The 23,173-nt window shown below is 42.5% G+C and overlaps 1 protein-coding gene across 10 annotated transcripts in view; it reads left to right on the top strand.

The window, feature by feature from the left end:
- Positions 1-23,173, top strand: part of AGAP1 (ArfGAP with GTPase domain, ankyrin repeat and PH domain 1) — a 346,938-nt gene that overhangs the window by 52,634 nt on the left and 271,131 nt on the right. Inside the window, exon 1 of one of the 10 annotated variants that reach the window (XM_071747089.1) lies at positions 15,072-16,776. The exons of 4 other annotated variants lie outside the window; for them this stretch is intronic. In XM_071747089.1, the coding sequence (XP_071603190.1) occupies positions 15,681-16,776 (1,096 nt within the window). In that variant the 5' untranslated portion in view covers positions 15,072-15,680. Of the gene's footprint in view, positions 1-15,071; positions 16,777-23,173 lie in introns of those variants that run through there. 5 more of the 10 variants (XM_071747085.1, XM_071747086.1, XM_071747091.1 and 2 more) reach the window with 5 other exon arrangements.

Here is a 23,173-nt window from a genome sequence, read left to right as displayed (position 1 = left end):
TAGAAGTGCAAATCTCTTTTGAATTGCTTTATTCACTAGGATTCAGTCATAGGTTGCTATGCGTATATTCTTGAATTTACTCACCCAAAGGGTGGTTGAGGTTTGGCTTTTTTTTGGTTTGGTTTTCGTTTTTTTTTTTTCTTCTGGTGGTGTTTTTTGTTGTGTTTTTTTGAGGCAACAATTGTATATGTATACAACAATTGTATATGGAAGGGAACTGGATTTTGCCTTAGTGATTCAGAAACAGGTATCCCTGTAGTTCAGTAGCCTTTTCTCCCTGTTAATGCTTTTCAAGCACTAAATTGTAACTACAAATTTCATCGAGAAGGTATTATAGTCCAGCAGTCTCTTTGCTTTAAGAGGCAATAAACTTAAATTCGGTGTACTGGAGTTTAACACATGATGATACAGAAGCAGGGGAGGAAACATTGTTGAGTTGCTTTTGTCTACAAATCTTTCACTGCAGAGCAGCTAGTGGGGAACACATGAAGTGCAGTGTCTTGGAACATGAAGGGGATGAAGCAAGGGGGGATCCAATTAAGATATCATGCAATTACTGCTGATTGTACATAATGTGAGTGTTGAAGTAGTCAGATTGTTCCCTTTGTTAGGACAAGACAACCAAATGTTTATAGGCAGTACAGACAGAGTTTTGTGAGGTGATCTTTCTGTATTTGCATGTACTTGGAAAGCATCTGTGGAGTGGCTGACTTTTATTCCTCCAGCAGAGCACGACATCAGTTGCAATACCATGAAAGATGGTAAGAAGAGGACAGAAATAAGTTATTTTTTTCTTCTGTTATATAAAATTTCAGGATTTTTGAGGGGGTTTTATTTGAAATTTAACTTAAAATAGCAAAACTGTCTAGTTTTAAAACCTTCTTGTATGTCATAGCATCACAGAAATATTCAGGTAAGAAAAGATGATCCACTTTGACCTCCTGCACAAGCAAGGACAGACCAGGTATTTTAAAACCTATGTAAAACATGTCTTGGTTGTTATCTGCAGATGGAGGAAAAGCATTGGTCATGTTTGTAAAATTTCTAGAAGTATTCCCCATTGTCTTAGCTCTGCTTTCCCCCACCCCTGGTGTTTTGGAAATCTGCAAAGCAGAAAGGTTTTCTGTCCTATTGTTTTACCTTGCATAAACAACAACATCCATGAAAAGTGGAATTTTAAGAGGCATGAAACCCCCACTATGTCCAGCTGGCTCAGGTACTCAGTCAGTGATGCTTTTGCATAGGTTCTAGGGAGCTGTAGTCTTTGACACTAGAGGATTGCTAAGGTAGCTGTCTCTGGTTTTCTGTTTGAATGTGATCCTTATCTCTTGTGAGAGCAGCTGGAGGCAGGAAAAGAAAGATTGCCTGGTGATTGCACAGCCTTTTCTGCTACAGCCATCAGGTGTGTTCTGCCCAGTTGCTCTGGGAAAAACCAGGGCTGTCAAGTGTAAAAGGTGGCAGGAACATGACAAAAGCAAAGCCCTAATGCTCTGTGTGTGACTATAACCCCACAGTTCTGTTTTGTTTGTTTGAAACAGAGACCTTCCAAATTTAGTAAAACATTTTGCAGCAGCTGTAGCCTGTTTTCCCAATAATTAATACTTGTTGGCTTTGGACCATGGCTGAAGGTCCACTGATTCTTGACTGTCTCTTCCCAAGGGCCAGGCTTTACCCACCTGATACATGGGCCTGTGCCTGACAGATTGGTCTCTGCATCTATTGCTGAGCAGGATGTGTCTCCTGGCATGGAGCTGCTTTCATTCTGCTGGTGCTGTGGAAGGGATTGAGCTGCCTGGCCCTACCCATTTGAGACCCTAAGTCACACATCTTTACCTCCTCACTCTTGCAGGTGACTGTAGATGCCTTCAGTACAATTTTTACCCTCTGCTTCCAACCATACTCATGTTAAGATGGTGTGTGTATTGTCTGCTTTCGGTGACCTCACTGGTAGCTTTTTGAATTCTGATGAATCAGGCAAAGGTTTTGTACCTTGCAGGCAGCTCAGGTCGTCTCCAGAGGAATTGCAGTCACTGGCCTGAGAGTAAAAATCCAAATTTTAGATAAGCCAGTTCCTCTTGCTATTCTCACCCTTTTGGGATCACCATACTAATTGCAAAGATAGATTTATTTCAGGTGCTTCATGTTAATCACACTGTGGCTGTTGAAGAAAATACTAGAGAAACTGAAATGTGGATAAATGAGTTTTATACTTAATTACTTCTTACCAAGTGGCAGTTGGTAGCCTTTTCTATTCTTACTACTTCTTTTTGGACAGAATGACATAATTCAGGTAGTTTTCTTAATACTACATTACTGGAGACAAATACATGAAACCAGACAGGTTTCATGCAAGACAGGAACCATGTGCTTTTCCACTGCTGCCAGGTAGTTTTGAATTGAATTAATTTTTTTTCTACCTGTGCTACTAAAAAACACACACAAAAAAGACACACAAAGAAAGGACTAAACAAAAAAATACCAAGCCCACCCCAAATCCCCTAGCACACCAAAAAGCCACAAACCCCATGGTTTCTTCAGTGCTTACCATCACTGGCAGGATGGCCTGTGTGAGTCCAGACCTAGAGGTCTGTGATCACTGCTTTGCAGGGAATATTGCAGGCATTTAATATATTGCTTTGTGTTACCAAGGGAAAAAGGATGCAAGTAAGGCAATAATCACCTTTGTGAATAGCTTGAAGTCATTCTTTTCTAGCTCTCAGCTTTGAACTTACACATCTTAGATAAACAGCCACAGTCAATCTTCATGATTCCTTGCAAAGAAACTGGCAGACAAAATGGACTAAGCTCACTTTGTTTGACTAGGATAGATTTGCTGTGCTTTAGCTGTTGTGAAAATCACTTGCGTGGTTAACAGCTGACTAGAGGTTATCAGATTGGGTGAGGGTTTTCTTGCTATTGGCTTTTTTTTTTTTTTTTTTTAATTGCTGAGGTCAAAGTTATATATACTAATTGTTCAGTGAGCCCTGTATGTTCTGGAAGTCAGTATTTCTTCAGCTGCCTTCTACTGCTTTATTAAATAGAGCCCCAAATTCAGTGAATTTCAGTTCATAATTTGAATAAAGAAGGCTTTTTCACAGGTAAAATGTGCTTTTAAATATACCACTATATGATAACCTTTGTTAAGGTATTTAGGTCTTAATTAAGCTGTATCATAAAGTATTCAGTAATCATTACAAGAATTTACTGCTCTCAACTTGGTTACATTAAGTGACTGCATGCATGGGTGGACTGGTGCAGCTCAATACCAGTTTTTGTTAACTTCCAGTAGGGATTTGTGTGACTCTTGGTTCATGTGAGCTGGATAAGAAGTGCACAGTCAGTCTTAGCTAAGTTGTATCCATTTGTTTGCAATGGAATAACTTCTAATGCATTTTACAATATCCACAATTGCTTTTTATAGTAAGCATATTAATAAAGCTGCATAGCCTATTAAATCTTAATGGAGTTTGCAGTTAATGTGTAAGTGTATTGTATAAGAGTAGCGTGATGCATGCTTGTCTCAGACAGTAGAGTGTTGGATGGATCTCTTGTGGCATTCTTGACATAAACATTTAATGTTTATATGCTAAAGGTCTATGTAGTTATATTATTGAAAGGTAGAACTCCAGGAACTTTTCCTGAATATTAAAATATGGGAATTCGTAATGCAAGTGTTTATAATTTAATGTTTCTACAAAATCGTTGTTATAATCAAGAGGGTTTAAGTTATCAAATTAAAAATTTGATTGGCTATCAGTATTTGGTTTTACAAGTTTCAAGAGCAAACCATTCAACTTGGACTTAAAAGCTGAAGGTGCACACTTTGCTGATTAAAAAATAAAAAAAGGAAAGGGAAAATAGAGCCATTCATTGTTTTTCAAGGTGGACAAGACTTGAAGTTTTGAATTAGCTTTTGAAATATCACATTCTCTCTACTCAAGAAGACAAATGCATCATCTCTTCTGCTTCCATCTGTTATGATTAATCCTAATTTAAAAACAGCTTTTTAATCTTCAAAACCTGTGTTCACTTTTCTTGTGCTTTTCAGGAGCTTCAGGACTCTGCTTCACAGAGCTTTTTCCGTATCAAGATTGTAACTTGAGGGACTTGAAGCCAAAAATTGATCTGGAACATTAGGAAAAGCTGTGGCTTCAAGTTAAAAGAATAGATCAGAATGGAAGCAACAGAGTACTTAAGTTTTCTGGAATACTTTGCTTTTATAAGAAATTAACTCAGGCCTCTGTGTGGAGTATAAATGCCAGATAAATGGAAGCACTGGTAGCATGACCCTCGTGCAACAATTTATAATCCCCAGTCTTCAAATACATGTTTGGGACAGTGTTTTGAGGTACTTCTGATAGTAGTAGATGTCTAGCCTGTTACTGGAGGTTGGAATGGTTACTGGAATGCTGCCTGGCTACTACAGGTGACAGTTGTGATGAAGTAAGCATGAAGATCATAGGTCAAAGACAACAAGACTGACTGTATTTTGCACTTTTGTCAAAAAAGGGTTTGTGTCATCAGCTTCATGTCTCTCTGGGCTGTGTCAAGAGCTACAGGCACCACTGTGAAAACCCCTCCTGCTATATTCCAGTTTATGTGGCAGAATTTAGGAATTCTCTAATTTGCATTTTCTTTTTAGAAAAATGGTCATTAGTTAAGTGTTTCTAACTTGAGAAATGTTGTTAAAATCAATTATTTCTTTCACAAGGAAGTCAGTTTAGAAGAATAACCAAAATAGCCAGAATTAGCAGTTTTATTACCAGTACTTGATGTGACAGTGGAATCACTCGTGTTGGAATGGAGCTGTAACACAAAGAGAGCAACTTTCAAGCCTATGATTGTGCAGAAGTCAAAAACCAGGAGCCAGGCTGTGTTTTCTTGACCTGATGGGGAATGGGCTTCACAACATGAACTTTTCAATGCTTGACATTGCTGAATGAATTTAAAAACTCGTTTTTGCATCAAGAGGATTCTGTTATCATGGCTTTGTTTCTCTGGGCCCTTATTGTAACAAAACTGCATAGAGCAGGGTGTAGTAAAAGTATAGCCTGAGTTAGTCTCAGTGTAGTCAAGTGTATGATGTCAGTTATTTGGCTACAGAAACCCATGAGATCTGCTGTCATTAAATACCCAAGGGTGATAATGCAGAGCTGTCTGTGCCTCTGTTAGGCTTTGTTTGTGGTACCATTCATAAAAAAGCAGTTGTGGGTGAAGGTGAGGATGCTCTCTGCACTGTTTTAGCCACAGTCTTGGATTCGAGTGAAAGTGTAAAAGAGGAAACAAATGCTTTTCTGTTACTCTTCTTCAAGAAACTGAAGACCTTTAAATGGCATTAACTTCTGAGGTGTCATACCCTACCTGCTCATAACAATAATTAGGATTCCTTTGCTATGTGTGTCAAGCTGTTCTTAAAGTACTTGTTGGTACATCAGGCTTCTGTGATTAGAAAATGGGTAAGTGCATTTCAACAGATGTTGCATGAAGGAAAATATTCACTGACTGCTGACTTAGGTGTGTCTGTGACTGTAGATAAGTTCAACATCTCCTGAGGAGCAATGGGAGGAGGCATCAGTGTGCCAGGATGCCTGTGCCTCTGTCTGTGAGAAGTTAGTGTGATACCTTGTAGAAAACTTGGTATAAGCAAAAGATTTTGAGGGTCAACAGAGGAACAGAGAGCAGAAAAGACTCTTTTGGTATTCTTCTGTTCTCACTGACAACTTTTATCTTCTTGATGCTGGGCTAAGGAGACAAAATGTCAGGTGCTTGAGGGTAGTTTTCTGTTCAATATACTGTACCCTATGGCCTGGTGTCCATTTTCCATGATGCTTTTCTTTTTCCTGCAGAGGCATGTAGTTTTTTAAGGAGGTAGTACCCTTCCTAGGAACAGTCAACTGGCTAACCACACAAGATAGCAGATACTAAACAAATTATAAACTTCAGATACTGTCCGATGAAATATCCTAGGACTGAACTCCCTGATGTCAACACAATTGAGAGAAGAATGAAAAACCCAGCAAAATTTTGTTCCTTCAACTTAGTCACAGAGGAATATATATTATATATATATATTTGCAGGAACTTGAGTTTCATGACATCCTCCTTTGTGGTTCAAGATGTAAACTGATTGTGAAGGCTACCAGAAGGTTCTTCTGGGGAAATGAGTAAGGATCCCAATGATTTGCTTGGAAAAGTAGCTGAGTAGGCAGTTAAGTTCTATCTGAGCTTGCAAGGAAGAATTGATGTGCTGTAGATGTGACAAATCTTGCCATAGATGCCTCAGAGTGGCAGAGCATTGTGAAAATGACAAGAGAACCCATACATGAGCCAATCTGTGGCATCAGGGTATGTGAAGCCCAGTATTTAATCACAGAATGGGAGCAGTTGGGAAGGCCCTCTGGAGTTGTTGGGTCTGGTCCCCACAAAAAGCAGAAAGCAGAGCCACCTTGGAGCATGGAGACTTCACAGCTTGGCTCAACAATCTCTTCTGAGCTATGGCTACCATAGTAATGAAGTGTGGTATTTTTTTCATGTTTGGTTTGGTTTTTTTCCTCTTTCCTCCTAGTATCTAATTGAGCATTTTTTACTTGCTCTATTTTATGCCTTGTGCTTTTGGTGTGCACCTGCAAGAAAAGTTCTATTGTCTTCCACCTTTCCACCTTGCCATTAGACAGCTGTAGGTGCTATATCTACCCTAACCTTTCTCTGTTTAAGGATGATGAAAGTATATGTCACATGAATGAAAAAAAAACAGGTAAAAAGCCTAGATGTTCTGGGAAATTTCTGCATCATTATTGTGGGAACTTTGGCATCATAGGATTGTTCTGCACTGGAGTAAGTGGAACCATACAGTAATATTAAAGTATTTTTAACAAAATAGGCTGAAGTTGCCCTTTAAAATAGTGAATGCCTCTTGTGTGTTATCAACAAACATATCAGTAAATGAAAGCAGTCACAAAATAGGATGAAAGCAGTCACAAAATGAATATATTTTGCTATTAAAAGGAAGCAATCTTTAGCTACAGCTTTTTTCACCCTGATTTGGTCTGGAGTAAAGGCAGTATCTAGAAAAAAAGTAGTTGCCAGGTGTTAGTAATGAAGAGTAACTTCTGTCTTTCTGCTGAAATGACTCAAATTCAGTTTTTTGTGTGATATTCACTACAGTAATTTTGGTTACGTCCCTGAATTTTGAAAGAAGGAGTTACTAAACATGGCTGAGAAGTATTTCATAAGAGCCATTTGATTGCTGGCCTGTTTGCAGCATGTGAAATTTTTGACAGAAATCTCGATTGATTCTTCCATGTTCAATAATGTGTTCATTACAATGGTATTTCCTGAGCAGCTGGGCTTGCTTAGTTTTGGAGCTGCAACAGCAACAGCAAGAAAGGGAATTTTCCGAACCCCCTCCCCTCTTTTTTTCTTGTTTTTCTGTTTTGAGTGTTGGAAAATTGTTAATTTTTGTCTCCTGTTAATGAAATGGCACGGAAACCATTTGAATAATGGGGACGGATAAGAGCAGAAGTGACGAAATGGTATGGGAGGAAATGGTGTGGTTCTATAATCTTGTGTGTGGTGAAAGAGCTGATTTCAGGAATTCTTACCCTTTCAGAATGAGTCTAATAAAAACTCACAGAGCTGCATTTCCTGATGGTCTCAGAGTTAAGTTGTCTGTTTCAGGCAGGTCTCCGGAAGTGGTGAGAGATGAGTCTTATACCTTAATTTTTCAAAGGTCTTCAGCTAATAACCAGGTCTTCTGCTGTAATATTTCTTACCAGCAACAGGATGTAAAATGAGTATGTGAAATAGTATAGATATAAGGGAAAATTTGTGCACTATCTTACTGCATTGAGACAAATATTTATATTTTCAAAGTTACTGTAAGAAACGTTTCATCAATGGAGAATAGTGGTTTTAATCTTGTTTTTGAGTAGTATCTTTGTTACTTAGAGTCAGACCACCCCTTGGCTTTAACCTTCCTCTGTCCTGTGTTACTGTCAGCAACTCAGCTCTGACAGACTCTCAGGCCTGGTATGTGTGTAGCCAGCTTGTGTGTACAGGCAACTATAATCCATCACTGGGGTGAATTTCTTAAGAATTACTTTGTAATTCCAGCCTTCCTTTCTCTTCCTTTTTCCAAATGCAAGCTAATAGTTCCAGTCTCTCAGGTGGCTGTGCATGGAGCACACCAAGATCTATGTGCTGCAGGCAGGAATGTGAGAAACCCTGAACTTGACATAAAGGTTTGTGCTACACTGTGTAACTTCTGGATGTCAAAGAGAAGGGGGTTCTGGTGGAGAAGAGAGAGGCTTGTGCAATGTCATTTATGAAGGGCAAAACCAGGCTAAAACTGGAGAAATGACAGCTGTAAAGCTAAAGGTAGGAGTGCAGATAAAGTTATGGAGTAAATGAAGGTTTTTACGAAGTTGCTTGTGGACTGAACCAGTTTGGGTTTACTGGTTTGCATGGCTAGTTCTACCACTATTTTACTATTTACTACACTATTCTATCACTTCGGTGCCCCTTGGGTTGGTCTGTAGTTTTCAGTACCTGTCTAAAACCATCCTGGTTGCATTTGCTAAACTATTTTTGCTTCTTAGCTCCAGGTGAGCTTGAAAACATTGCTGCTCCAGTTGATTTCACATTATGTTATCTTTACTATGTATTTGAAAATAGAAGCTTTTAAACAAGTTTTGTCTAATTTTCAAAGCTTTTACAGGTATCACTATTTGCTTAGTTACAGAACGGCACTAAATTATTGTTAACAGCCTCCTAAGGAACACCGAGCCATTTCTGAACATCCATCTGCTGGCTGGGCTGTCTTGCTGCTGCTTTGCAGTCTGAGGTGTTCTGTTTTAGGTGGTTGAAAGAACATCAAGCATAGGTTGGTGTTAGTCACATAGGTTATATTTGCAGCCTACTTAGAAGCAAAGTTACCAAATTCATATTTCTGAAGTTACCCTGATGGACAGATAAGTTGGCACTTTGTTTTTAAGTCGAATCTGAGTTTTGGGATCATCTGGCAAGGTGACTCTGGGTAGGGCTGCAGGGAGTGGTAACTCATGTTCCTTCACTGGAGGAGCAGATGAAACTGCAGATAACTGGATACCAACACTTCAGGGACAGGGAGAACTTGTAGCACTTCTGATGAGTGCCTCAGGGTGATTATCTGCAGCATTACTGCCTGCTGCTGCCTCAGTGATAACATTTAAAGTTTGCCCATGAAGTGCTGCAGTGATTCAGTTTGTTTTCATACAGTAGTGTGGTTCACTGACAATCTTTTAGTGGAGTTTGCTGACAAATCTGTTCCAACTTTTGCTGCCCACACCCCCAAAATGCTGTGATATAGCAGAGCACAAAATGGAGGTGGTTTCAGTATTGGCCATTTCAACCAAATGCTTTGGGGGAATAACAGAATTATAAACCAAGTTAATTGTGCCACTTTCACTGGGCAGACTTAACCACTGTGTAGCTATGAGGACTGTGGTGCTGTGGGCTCTGGTGTCTTAAAGTATTAGTGAAGGAAACAATGTAGTTTCTACAGATCATTTTATTTTTGCCTGGTCTGTTGCTTCAGTTAAGTTCTACAACAGCAAAAAGCTGCAACTCTTCTGTCAGATGATGTGATCTAAAAAAAACCCTACTTAAAATGGGAAATGAATCTTGTGGACTTAGTTCTCTGGGTGCTTGTTTATTTATGAGAAGATACCCAGCTGTAGCCAGGTGTTTTGTTTATTTGTCAGCTGGAGAGAAGTGGATGGATAGGCAAAATATAGCAATAGTAATGGTTTCAGTGGCTTGAAGGCAGAAATCAGAAGGATAATATTAGTCATGCAGAAAAACTGGGGACTTTTTGTGGTTTTTCCCCTTTAAAAATGTTTTTTGTTCTCTGACATAAATCGCAGTGGTTTAATCTGCATCAGAAATTGTATGCAATTGGGAATGTGCTTGAAGCTGTCTGGTAAGAGAATTATTTTTAAACAATATCTGTAGTGTGTATCATAGTAAAAATTATCATAATTGATTTTTTTCTTTTACATTTCCCTTTAACTTATCATCAGCTCACACCCAGTTCATTGAAGGTATTTCATTATTGTATATTTACCCTAAAGTAATATATTCCCATGAAGTTTGAGCCTGTTAGGCCATGAAGTACATAATAGCTATAACCTATGTGAAGGGAAGTACTAAAAACCACATGTTGAAATTAAAGGAAAACTACTGTAAACTGTATTACCCATATGGGATACCAGCCCTGGCAATAAGAGACCTCACCTTCCTGAAGGGAGGATGCCAGCCTTTTCATGTTGGAAAGCACCCTGAACTGTGGTGAGGAACCACTGTTGCAGTTGGTAGAGTTTCTGTTTAGATGCCAAGACCTAAGAACAGCCATAGAACCTTTAGGACCTTTGCCTTAGAACTTTCTGGAATGTGTGCTTCTCACATGTATGTAAGAGCTGCTTCTTGGGGCAGTGAATCAGGTGAGGCTGATGTGTGGAGCCCTGTGACCCCATCTGGAGATCTCTGCAATAGATGGGAAACATATTTCAGTGTTAGGGGCTTTGAGTGGGCTTGCTACAGCCTCATTTTCCCTGAAGACAGATGTGCAAACATTCTGTTTCTCTCCCTGGGAAAGAAAGGTTGAGTTGCATTTTTATTCCACGTCCATCGCCCTTCCCTGCTCAGCATCCAGTGTTTTTAGAACAGGAATATGGTTTCATTGTGCTGACAGGAAGACCATTACTGATAGTAAATGCTGACCTCTTGTTGGTAGCTTTTATTCTCGGTATTGTTGTGGGATGTCTCTGTTCTTCACCTTAGTAAAGAATTGCCTGCAGTGAATTCAGGCTTATTTTAATGGAAAAGTGCATAGTGACAGAAGAACACAGATCAGTGGCTTAATGCAAACCCTGTGGCTTGAGAGAGACTTGGAGTTTGGCCTCTGTATTGCTGGTACCCTCCAGCACAATGTTGTTCTTGTCCAGATGTCTTATTTTGTTTCCTGGTTGAACACTGATATACAGTGACAAACAGTGGATGGAGCCACAGTATCTCTGGAAGAGAAACATGAAATTACATCTGAATTTACTGTAAGGATTGCTCAGGTGACCTAATTTAATCTTCCACAATCAATTTGTTAAAGTAACAACTACTTGGAATGATACTTGTAGAGTTTAGCCTGCAGTGTGCAAACCCATAAAATTTAGGTCTATTTTTCCTTAAAAAATGACAGTGGCAGTAACGAAGATTTGAATTATTTGAAGTTGTTCTGTGACAAGCAAAACATAGCCATATAAACAAACAGCATCACAAGAAATGGGCACCTCTAGAGTTTTCAGCAAAATGGGTTCACCTGTCAAGGCTGTCTCAGGATTGAAAATTTAATGCTCAGATTTATATGAGGTGTATGTGTCTCCTTGCCTGGGCTTCTACATTTGTAAGGCAGTTGTGCTGCATCTGCTGGTGGGCTGAAGTATGCCAAATGTTTATAAAAAATTAAGAATTAGGAATGATAAAGAATTATTCAAGAGTCTTTTTATGCAGAGTTCTTGGGGAAAAGGCAAAGCCTGATTCGCACAACTTTCAAGAATTTTTTTGCCTTATAAAGTCAGTACCAGTAGCATTAGTTGCTGACAGTGAACTTGTTTTACACTTGTTGGAGAATAATACTTTTCCTCCCAGCATGGTTGTCCTGGTGGCTGTTCATGTTCAGCAGTCAGTGCTATGTGCTGGTGACCTGGTGAGCAAGAACATGAAACTCCACTCAGGAATATAATCCACGTTGGGAAGCAATGAATGCTCTGTTCACAGGGCTTGCTTTGAAGTTTTTCTGATCATTTTAGTTTTGTGGTTTTGATTTTTTAAAAATATTACTAAGTTTAAATTTAATAACAGCTAATTTGTTGTTTTCCTTATAGCAGTGCACACAGTCTCACTATAGATGGACCTGGTACTGTAGGACTACAGTTTTAAACTAAAGCAGGCTGTGCAAGGCAGAAATTCACCTAAAGATCTTATGAAGCATTTTAGAGATGTATTTGAGACACCACCTGTGTTACCTGTGTCTTAACATGAAGTTAAATGATTGTGTTTTGGTGCTGAAATCGGGGAGCCTGCTGTATATATGTTGTCTCCAGGGATGCACCAGGATTTGGATTTGTTGCTAATGAGGTCTTCAAAGCAGAGTAGATAGGTGAGACCTCAGCAGTAGAATGAAAAGTGGTAAACATGACCCTTAAATAAGTGTGTTGGATGGATGGTTTGCATGGTACTGCTTTTCACTGGGGAGATCTTGGAGGCCCAGGGAGGTTTTGTCAAGCATAATGTTCTGGAGGTCTTTCCTGCAGTTGGCAGAAGGTGCAATATGTGAGATAGGTGGCATCAGTAATGGGGTACATGCCCATGTGTCCTCAGGTCCTGTTGTTGAAGCCCCATATTTACTGTGCCTGTGTGTCACACTCTGTGCTTCCAGCTGCCCAAAGAATAAAAGGTAACTGGGAGCTGCTGCCGAGGGCCCTTCAGGACACAGAGAGTAGGCTGTGAGCCAGATGAGTTGTTTGGGTTGGCTGCTGTGGCTTCTGGCTGCTCTTGTCCCAGGGCCTGAGGGACTTTCCTGTTCTTGGAGGAGATCTGCTAATTGCACAATGGGAGGAGCAGAAGGAGTTGGGCAGGAGGGAATGTGCTGCTGCTGCTGCTCCAGCCCCTTGGATCTGAGCCCACTGGGGGGGGGTGGGGGGGGGGGGTTGCTGCACCTGGGCTTGGGGGAGAACCCTCCAGTTAAGGGGTTGCATTGGGCCTCCATGTTAATTTTGGTGCTATTACAGAACATGAAACCATGATGTCCCTTATTCTGTGCATTGTACCCCTGCTCTCAGAGACTGTGATACTGTGTGGCAAACTAATGACAAATTTCTTAAAGCTGGAGTTGTTCTCTGCCTAGGGGTGAAGAAATATGACAGCACCTGCAGGTGATGTTTTTTGGACTGCCAGCAATGGTTACATGGGTGAGGAGTCTTACAAGAGATTGCCTGGTGGCAAGTTGGGAAGAGCAGTCAGCTTGAGGTGCAAAGCAAGCTCCAGTATGAGTTACTACCTGTAGAAGAGCTGTTGCAGCATCCTCAGCTGATGATCAGTGTACATACTTCTACTCCGTGTGGCTAGGATCCCTGGGGGGGTGGCCTGTGAAGGTTCAGGAAAGGTGAAAGGAATGTGCTGGCTACTCCTCTTCCCTTAAAAGTTGCTTCTGTGAAGGGGGTATGAAAAATGGTTGATAGCCCTCCCGGTAAGGAGCCCTCACCAGCAGTGTGCTGTAAGGTGTGGCCCAGACTCTGCTGGGGGAGCTGAAAATGTCCAGAGTTGAGTGGTTGCACTTATCTAGCATTTAACAATGGATACATCTTTATATTTTATTTTTTTAATAATAATTTGTTTTGCAATACACCCATGTCTCATCAGAGATTATGCACCCTCAATGGCCTTTTGGCTGCTGGATAAATGGAAAAATCTGCTGCCATTCAGTTGTAGTGAATGAGCATTTAAAGGAACTGGGAACTCATTTTGAGCTGGTCAAGTATGGACGTGGGTTGGGTTGTCCTTAAGATTTGTTTTCAAGGCTGGTCTTGATCAGGTGTCTGCTGAAGATACATCTACAAATCTGTGATGATCAGAGCAAAGATGAGTAATAAATGTTAATTATGCAGTGTTAAAGACAACAGCATCTGTTGTATCTGGACAAGTGAGTTAAGTTGACAATTTGCTGAGTTCTAACTGGTAATCAATCTGAAAAATGTATAGTGGGATCCCAGTGTCATCAGCAAACTATCATGGATAGTAGCTGGAACCCAGAGCATCATTTTTGGTTTTATCTGGTATGAGAGTAAAATTGCCCACCTGGAAATGCTCCTGAGAGCATGTCCTGCCCAGCTCATGCCATGTGTCTCATGTCTGGAACCAGGGTGCTTGTCTGGGGATCACCCCAGAAGCTTTTGTCTTCTCTGCTTTCATTCTTCTGTCTGATCTTTGAACCCATCCTGGGATTCAGTCGCCATGCCATCTTTGGTGTTCTCTTCTGTTTGTTATATTTTTGCATTTCTTCATTTTTATTTCTTTACTGAAGGTTTTTGAACCCTACCATTGGTCTTGGTGAAAGATGTTTGATTGGGAAGGATGTACAAGGAAGTTGAAGGTGGTTTTTGAAGCTTGACTTTAAAAGCGTATTATGCATTGGACCTAGAAACCTTATTTCCAATATTGTTTAATTTTTGGTGACTTACTAATGACTTGAATTGCATGACATACTAATGACTTTGTAAATTCTGGCATCTGTTGGTTGTTTATTTCTTCTATTATTTGGGCTGCCTGAGAATTGGCTAGCAGGGTGTGAAAGGGGCACTTATCACAGTGTCTTCCAGCTCTGTAGATGAGCCAACTTTTGTTTAAACTGATGCTTGTGAAGGCCATGGTAGGTCAGGTTTGTGCATGACTAATCATATAGTAATGTGGCTTTTTGATTGTGCAATGTGTTGTGGTTAACAAACATTTATTGAGGACAATTACAGAGGAAAAAGAAATTACTTCTGGGTAACTTTTGAGACTTCAGTGTTATGAAGATGGTGTTGCCCTCCATTCATCCTGCATCCAAGATCTTGAGATGTGCATCAGAGTGAATTTTGGCCCAAGTTCATGGGCAATTCACGCCTTGCCCTTGCGTGGGCCTGGATAAACCCTGGGAATGTTGTCAGGGAAGCATGAGCTGTGTAGCTACATCCCAGCCCTTCAGAGGGTAGATTGGTCAGAGAGAGAAGAGCAGAAGAGAAGGTAACCGGGGCAGTGGTGACCCTCACCGCCTCCCTCTGCCCATCCATTGTGCCTCGTCTCTCCCCTCCTACTCCCGGGCGAGGGGATCCAGTCCGGCGCTTGGTGGAGCCCGGCAGCCGCATCCCGGCCCCGCCGAGCCCCGGCCCCGCCGCGCCGCTCTCAGCCCCGCCCTGGCCCCACCGCTGCCCGCCCAGGGGCGTGGGCCCGGGCCCGGCCGCTCCTGCAGCCGCCCCCAGCCGCGGCGTGTGCCTTCCCAAACCGGCCCCCTTCCAGCCCAGCCGGACAGCGGGATGAGCCCGCCCGCCTCTCCCCTAGCCTGAGGACGGATGTTAATCGGATGTACCCGGCGGAGGGAAAAAAAAAATAGAAATCCAGGGACGCGAGATCCGCAGCCGCGCAGCCTGGCTATAAACAATGAAATTGAAGGCTGCTCTAATCCTCTGAGCACCGGATCGCGCTGCTCCCCAGCAATGCATTTCGGGATCCGCCGGAGGATGCGTGCGGCTGCTGTTTGGGTTTAGCTTGTCCCTGGATGTCTCCTGGGAAGGGGCCGGCAGGGCAGGATGGCGCTTCCATGGACTCCGGCAGCCGGTGGGGAGCGGGGCCGGAGCTCGGCTACCAGCGCTGAAGCCGGGCCCGCCTAATACCGCCGCAGCCGCCTTCTGCAGCGGAGCAACCCCCGAAGCAGGATTTTTTTTTTTTTCATTTTTCTTATTTTTTTTAAACCGTGTTGCAGTGGTTCTGCGTTTCGATTGGCGGTGCCAGAAACCCACCTCTCTCCCGCACCTCCGTCCCCGGCGGCGGAGACGCCGCGATGCCCGGGCTAGGTGCCGCTGCCTGAAGACAGGAGAGCAGCGGGGATAGACATGTATCTTCTGGACAGCACCGAGCCGCCGGCCGCCGCCTCCTCCTCTCCGGAGAGGATGCAGCGGGGAACCCCCCAGAGGAAAACCGTCTACCGCATCTCGGTCACCATGGTGAAGAAGGAGCTGCTGGGGCCGGAGAGCTGCCATCCCGGCCCGGGGCTGCCCCGCCGCGGGGGGAGCCGCCCGCCGGGCTCTTCCAGTCTCACCAGGGCCGGGCTGCTGCTGGTGGAGGAGGAAGAGGGCGAAGAGGAGGGCGAGGAGCAGCGGGACCGAGTTCCCAGCCCCTGCGGCTTCCGCAACTTCAGGACCCTCAGCACCGGGCAGCTGGAACTGGGCCGCCTCAGGGTGCCGCGGGGAGCGGGGCGGTCCTTTCCCGCCCGGCTGGCTCTCGGCGGGCCGCAGGGCAGCCCTTCCCCTCAGGGCAGCGCCGGGGACACGACGGCCACCTGTGGCGGGGCCGAGGCCGCGGCCTGCCCCGAGGAAGAGGAGGAGGCCGGGGGGCCGGGGGCCTGCGGCCCATCCTCAGGCCGCTCTGGCGAGGCCCCAGCGGCAGGGGAGCGGGAGCAGAGCCCCTGGCGGCAGCCGGGCCTGCTGCGGCGGAGCTTCAGCTTCAGGCACTGGAGTGGCGGCGGGGAGCCCCGGGCGCCGGGCCGGGTGCGGCGGCACAGCAGCTCCGGCTGCCTCCCTGGGCCGGGGGCCGGGGCCTCGCCCCCTGTCGCCGTCCCCGTGATCCCCCCCGAGAAGAGGAACACTCTGGACGTGGGCGAGGTGCTGAGCCAGGCCGACCCCCTGTCCCAGCTGGAGCGCTGGGAACGGAGCAAGAGCAAGAACCGGACTCTGGATAACAGCGATCTGCAGCGGCTCTCGGAGAGGCTGGGACGAGAGGGCCCCGCCGCCGGCCCCGAGCACCGGCTCCTGCGCTTCTTCAGCGGTATCTTCGCCCGCAAGGACGGCACCGCCGCCCTGTTCGGCAGCCCCCACGGCCGGTCCCCCCGCAGCAGCTTCTCCAGGTCCAGGGCTTATTTTAGCAGCCTCAGGAGAGCCACCGTGGACATGCAGTCCAGCTCCGAGAGCATCAATGGGTCCCCCCATAAAGGTGCCCTTTCCTTGTCTCCTCTTGTGGGCGTGTTTGTGGCACAGCTCTGCGTGATTATAAAGGGCTGTTGGCAAAAGGCCCTGTAGGTGTGAGGAGGGGGAGATGCTGTGCTGGGATGTGCCATGGCTGGACGCAGTGGTGGAGGGCGTTTTCAGTGTGTGTTTCTGCTTTCTTCTCAGGTGCATTGCCAGGCAGCTCTGGTGGGGCCAGGTTGGGCTGTGTGCCCCCTGAACAAAAAAGCAATCTCTGGGGCTGATGGATAGTGTGTTTTAGGAGAGCTGAGGGAGGGGAAGCACGGCTTGTTTAATTATTGAGTGGAAGCTGAACTCTGGTGCTGCTGTATATAGGTCAGTGGGTGGCCCAGTGCTGTGCAACACAGGGACTTTCCCCTTTTGGACAGGTTTTTAATCCTAAAGATGGGTTATGGTGGTCAGAATGCCTGCACGGTTGGGAAGAGTTGGTGAATATTGATGTAAGTGTATTGTAAATCCTAAACATCTTCTGTCACAAAAGAATTTCAACAGGGATTGATGTTTTTTTTAAAATGCAGCACAAACTCAGAAGCTGTGCTCTTTGAATTGTTATATAAAGCTGTGTACAAACCTTCAGCTTAGTGTTAGATGGAAATCAGATTGGGAATTCTGGGGTTCATGAATCCTTAGGATACAAGAAAAACTTGAAAATTAACCTTACTGTGGGATGGAAGTCAAGAGCTGACAAGCTGCTTTCTGTGAGGATCTGAAAGGATTGTGGTATCATTGACTGGTACATGTTAAACCAGAAATGCTGGTTGTGGAGCTTCATTGTAGGGCAGCTGCTTCCTTACTAGCTGTGCTTTTCAAATTTTTAATAGGTATCTGCCATGAAACATTTAACTAGTAAGCACAGTACCCTTTGGGCACTAAGTGTTGGTAATTTATCTGTAAGCTGCTGCTCTTCTGAAAATTCAGTTCTCAGTTAGAAAGGTGAAGCTTTCTGTAAGGCTCAGGTACGGCACATGATGTAGAATTACACTGGGATGGTTTACTGGGGAGGAAGCAATAGCAGGAGATGCTTTGTGGAGTTACTTGCCTGTTACAGATCTGGAAGTTCTGCTGTGAGTGGAGCATGCCCAGGGTTTGAGATGCAAGAAACAAAGCCAAATATTTAGACATAGTAACTGAGGATTGCAGTATTTTATTGGTGTAGAGACATTCATGTGGGCTTATAATAATCTTGATGGAAATTGTGGTTTGACCTTGGTTAAAGTTTCAGGTAACCACAACAGAGAGTTGCTTCATGCAACAGTTTATGCCTGTCCTGTGCCAATATGCTTGAGTCCTTACTCAGTTTTAACAGCGTGCAGTCATATACTGGGAGCACAGTCCTCTCAGCATAGGAAAAGTTGAAGATTTGGGTTAATCAGTAACCATTGGTACACAGGGTTAAGATGTTCTAGAGTTTTTGTTGCTTGTGCTACTGTCGGTGTTACCATGTGGAAGTAAACTTTGAGGCTTGTTTCCCAGGAAAAAATGCATCCTGAGCCTGGCAGTGAGGTTCCAGGTTTGGTGTTGCAGCTTGTGTTACGTGCCAGCAGGTCCAGCATGCTCTGCCACTTTCTACTTCTTTCTCCAGAGAAGTGCAATTCAGGCTTTTGATACCTTAAAAGATGTCTGTGCACAGTTTCAGCTGTTGCTTTTTGGTGTCCTTCAGAAAGTATAAGTTGAAAATAATTTGTTCTTAATTTACCTTGTTATTTCTTAGGTTTTATGGGGTGTCATAATTAGGGTACCAAATACATTCTAATATTGTAAGATTGGAACAAGCTGCTATTCAGGCAAGACTTAGCTTTTTGATTCTAGTTGATGTGAAATGGGTATGCTCTTGGCAGTCCTGTGCCTAGATTTTAGACTAATGGTGGAGACACAGGTTGAATCTTGACTTAATGATTGCTTTTTTCCCCCCTATGTAACCAGTTGTAAAACCAAGTTTTATTACTTGAAATTGGCATTCTTGTGATGTTACTATTCTTCATTTGCTGCAGTACATGAGCACTGGACTTTGTGCTTCCCATACAAGGCCTGTCTAAGGTCTGTGGAGAAGGTAAAGTTATAAACCCTCTATTTGTGGGCATTTTCAACTTAAAATAATAACACAGATATTAGTGCCTGCTTGGGGTATGTTTCTTGAACAATTGTATCCAATGTAGTCAGTTAATATACTTTTGAACAAGCTGAAGTTACAGAATTTTTGAAGCAGAAGGGTAAAGAATAGTTAAATCTGCTTATTTTTCTGTAACTTATACTGTGAAGTGGATAAATGTGGATTTTGGGGGAATTATTCTCCACACTGTCAGTAAACTGTCTTTGGGCATCAAGCATTTTACCTTCCTCTTTGCAGTGGCATTGTTGGTCTCAGGTCCCATGCAAGCAACAATTCCCAAAATGTTGGCAAAACAGGGGCAGGCGATGCAAACACCTACTTCCCAGCTAAGGTGAACTACAGTTACAGGTCACTTAACTGTTAATCAGATTTCTTTCTTACAAGTTAAGTTTTAAAAGAAAAAAAGCAGAAGGTATGGGTGGGGAAGATGAAGCAGCCTATCTGCCAGCCAGGCTGGTGCTTATCTTTTAGACATTGCTCATGGTCTCCACTTTTTCAGGAGAATTGTGATGTAGTAAGTGTAAATAATGTCTTCTAGGCTATGGAGGTGGTGTTATTAAGCCTGTCTCTTAATGGCTAGTTTTGTCTTAAGAATATGTAATTGAGTTTGAACATTTTAAAATAATGGTTATACAGTAAGTTAATCTTGTACCAGTGCTGCTGCTCTAAAATTGGAGCATTTTCCCATCTAAATATAAAGTCATTGCTTTTGAAGTTTGCTTGTCCCCCTTTTTAATACATTTGTGTCATGTATTCAACCTAACATATTCATTGGAAGCAAGAATAGTTCTCACATAGTCACCTCCACTGCTTCCAAAAACAAAACAAAGAGGAACTTGAATAAGCATCAAGAAGTGAAGCTATTTTTGCGTTAAAATTTTTTTTTTTTCCCCTGAAGTCTTTGTGGTCCTTTCATAATGAGAAGAACTCTGCTGCTGCTCAGGAGGAGTATGGTTCTGGAGCAGTGTGGTTTTAAAATAGAGGTTTCTTTTTCAATGGTTCTCACTTGTTGCTTTTGTTTTGAGGCAACTTTGGCTGAATAACCCCCCTTTAGGATATATTAAACAGAACTGAGGATCAAAATTGTATAGTACCAAAAGGAGTATTGATGTAATATGAGAAACTGCTGTTTTCTGTTTTTTCCCCCTGAGGTTTTAGTGGAATTAGTTTTAAGCTTGTATCTCAAATTCTTTGGAATTTGTAGCCATGGGAAGTAGAGGGAAGCAGATGAGAGATCACTTTTGGGGACCTCTAGTCTTCTCTTGCAGTAATTCTTGTTATCTCTGTGTCATATTGTGCTTGCTACCCTGGCATGGTCACCACTCTTTTATTCTGCTGGCATTTGCAGCAGCAGCACAGTAACCTTTCTGTGCACTTACAAGGGTGAGTAGGCAAAGCTTATGGAATTTGGGCAGTTTGATGAAAGTGTACTGGAACTGGTCCCATGTAGTGCCTTATTTTATAGCTGTAGGGTTTTGGTGCTGTGCTGGTATAAACATATTCTTTTTCAACACTTGAGAGCCCCTTTAATGGACTAGAAATCTTCCAGGGCTCGATTGTTTCTGTTATTATGAGTGAGCGTTGTCCAGACATGTAGTGAAAATAAAATCTAGCAGATAAATAGATTGCATTCGGGGTTAAGCATTGTCAAGCATTGTCTAAGAGGGGTTTTTATTAATATTCATTGGGTAGGTCTTGTGTCAAGCAAAATGAATGCCAGCTGCACTGATACAGCCAGATGATTAAGAACTGAACTGGTATTAAGGTCACTGGCTGAATTAGAGAATGAGGTGGATTAATGTTTGCACAATACTGAAGTGGCTGGCAGATGCTAGCAGTCGTGGTCTTTATTTTTCTGTTAAAAATGTAGAAGAAATGTATAATTTTAATGTTGCTCTATATCAACTTGACAATTAAATGCCTGCTGGCAGTGATGTGTAACTTCCTTGGGACAGATTACAGAACACTTATGTCAAAATGTTGTGCAGGCATTCATCTCCAAACCCCACAAACCAAGCTTTATAAATTAAATTAACATACTACTTGTTTTGTCAGAGATCTGCTTGTTAATTTGTTTACTGCTGAAGGTAATGATGTTGTTCATTTAATGAAGCTCACATGGATGGCCAAAACACAATTTGTACAAGGAAAAGAAACATTTACAAGATATTACTATTCCTTTCCTTTTTTTCCCCATCTAATGATTTGTCCTGAATTTGAAGGTGTTCAATGTGGCAAAAAGGGTGATGTTACTCTGGAACTGTCTCCTAATCCTTGTGAGTCTGGAGTTTATGACTGAGCACTTGGCTTTTCAGAAGCAGAGTCCATATGTGGTGTGGTAGTGTCTAAGCTATTTTCTGAGACTGAAGGAAGGATTTAAGTTGCTCATGGTTCCTGCAGATAGAGAACTTCATTTTTTTCTGCTTCAGCCATTAGCAATTGTTTTCTGGATGCAGTGGTAATTTTGCTCTAGAGAGTGGAATCACTTGTACCAAGCACTGAACCCTTATTTGCTTAAGTAGTTAAGCAGCAAGAAGTTTCAATTCTACAATTTGCCTTCACGGACAAAATGTAGTTTCAAAGTGGGATGTTAGATGCATGCAGCACATTGTCAGCTCATCAGCAGAGTTGCATTCAAATCTTAATTTCCTAAATCCCCACTGAAGAGCCACTTGGGTGTATTTTGAGTGAGCATTCTGGCACTCCTCTGCAGAGCTCCTGTGATACAACTGTGCTGCTGCTGACCGCTGGTAGTTTAATACTGATTGCCAAAGTACAACTGTTCTGCTAACGAGTGAAGTGTGGAAGATGATAGCTGAAATAGCATTTAGCTATTGTTTTCTTTGGCATGGTTATAACCTTAGACATAGAAAGTTGGAAAATGAAGAGCAAGTGCAAATCCTTTTCAAATACCTCCGTATCCATTTTCACTTCGAGCAGCACTTCGAGTTAAAAAAAAGTAATGATTGTAGACTATGAATGTATTAGTGTTGCTTTTGATAAGTGGTGGTAGGATTTCCCCTAATTAACTGCAGTAAACTCCCAGTGAAATGTGGTTTCTGCCAAAATACACAGAATGGGCTTTTTCATGTGTGAGGAAAAAGAATTGTCAGTATATTGAACTTAAAAACTATCATCTATTATGTTCATGAAAAGCAGCCAGCATAAAGCTGTATTTCAATGGAAGGTTGAGCCATTTGATTTTTATGTTTCAGACTGGAGTATAATGACAGTGTTTGACAAGTGCTTCTGCTTTATTGGCAAAATAGTACCAAATGTTTGCTTAGAATAGGCAGCAAATACCATAAAGATAAGTGTATGGTGCAATGTAGCTTCCTAAATTTTTTTTTCTAATTACAGAATATAGTATAAAACTTCAATGGTGGGCCTTATTATTTATGGAGGGTTTTTTAGTGGAAAAGAAGGACAGAAAGGCAGAACAACCTGGTTTTCCATGCTGCAGCTGCTGGTTTCCAGTTACAGTGGTAGTTGTTTTGGAACAGGCGCTCGGGGCAACACGTTCATCAGGAGGGTTGGTTTCTGCATTGGCTGGTAGTCTAGAAAATCTCAATCTGCCTAATTTAAAGGATTATTTGTGGTGTGGCTTCACCGAAGTATAAACTTCATGGCTGGTACTTGTTTTTAAATGTTTTGTCTTTCCTTACTTCACATCTTCATCTACACAACCTCAAAGGTCACTTGTCTAAAGTTGTAGTGCAGAGTAAAACTCTTCAAGTGTATTAAGACATTACAGAAGGGTCTTTATGAGGAACCCCCATAGGATTTGACTGTAATGTCAGAACCTGTGAAGGTGATTTATGAGGTAGGCACATCAGTATTTCCTGGCTGTAGATATTCCACTTGGGTGGTATACAGAGTTGTATCTCATTGATATGGGGGTCATTATTTGCAAATTGCCAGAGACCCATTATTTGTAACTACTTTTTCATTAGTGTATAGAGAGAACTATTTATAATACTGAAACTCAGCAGTGTCAGTTCTGTTTACATAAAACAGCTTTATTTTTAGATGAATTGATGATGTGTCTCAACTTCTGAGCTTGGTGATAACTAATTTCAGCCTTTTTAGGAAATAATGTGGAAGTTTCTTTGAAAGATCCTGGTATTTACAAAGGGTTCTTGTTCTTCATAGCATCCTAAGTGCAGTGTGGTTCAAATGCCTGTGAATGGTGCTTCCATTTTGTTTATAACAGATCTTCATAGCAGATCTTTCCTTCTGGAAAGTGCTGATTTTT

Source organism: Heliangelus exortis, chromosome 6 (genome assembly GCF_036169615.1).
Source record: "Heliangelus exortis chromosome 6, bHelExo1.hap1, whole genome shotgun sequence".
Lineage (NCBI taxonomy): Eukaryota > Metazoa > Chordata > Aves > Apodiformes > Trochilidae > Heliangelus > Heliangelus exortis.
This window is presented reverse-complemented; position numbering and strand designations above follow the sequence as displayed.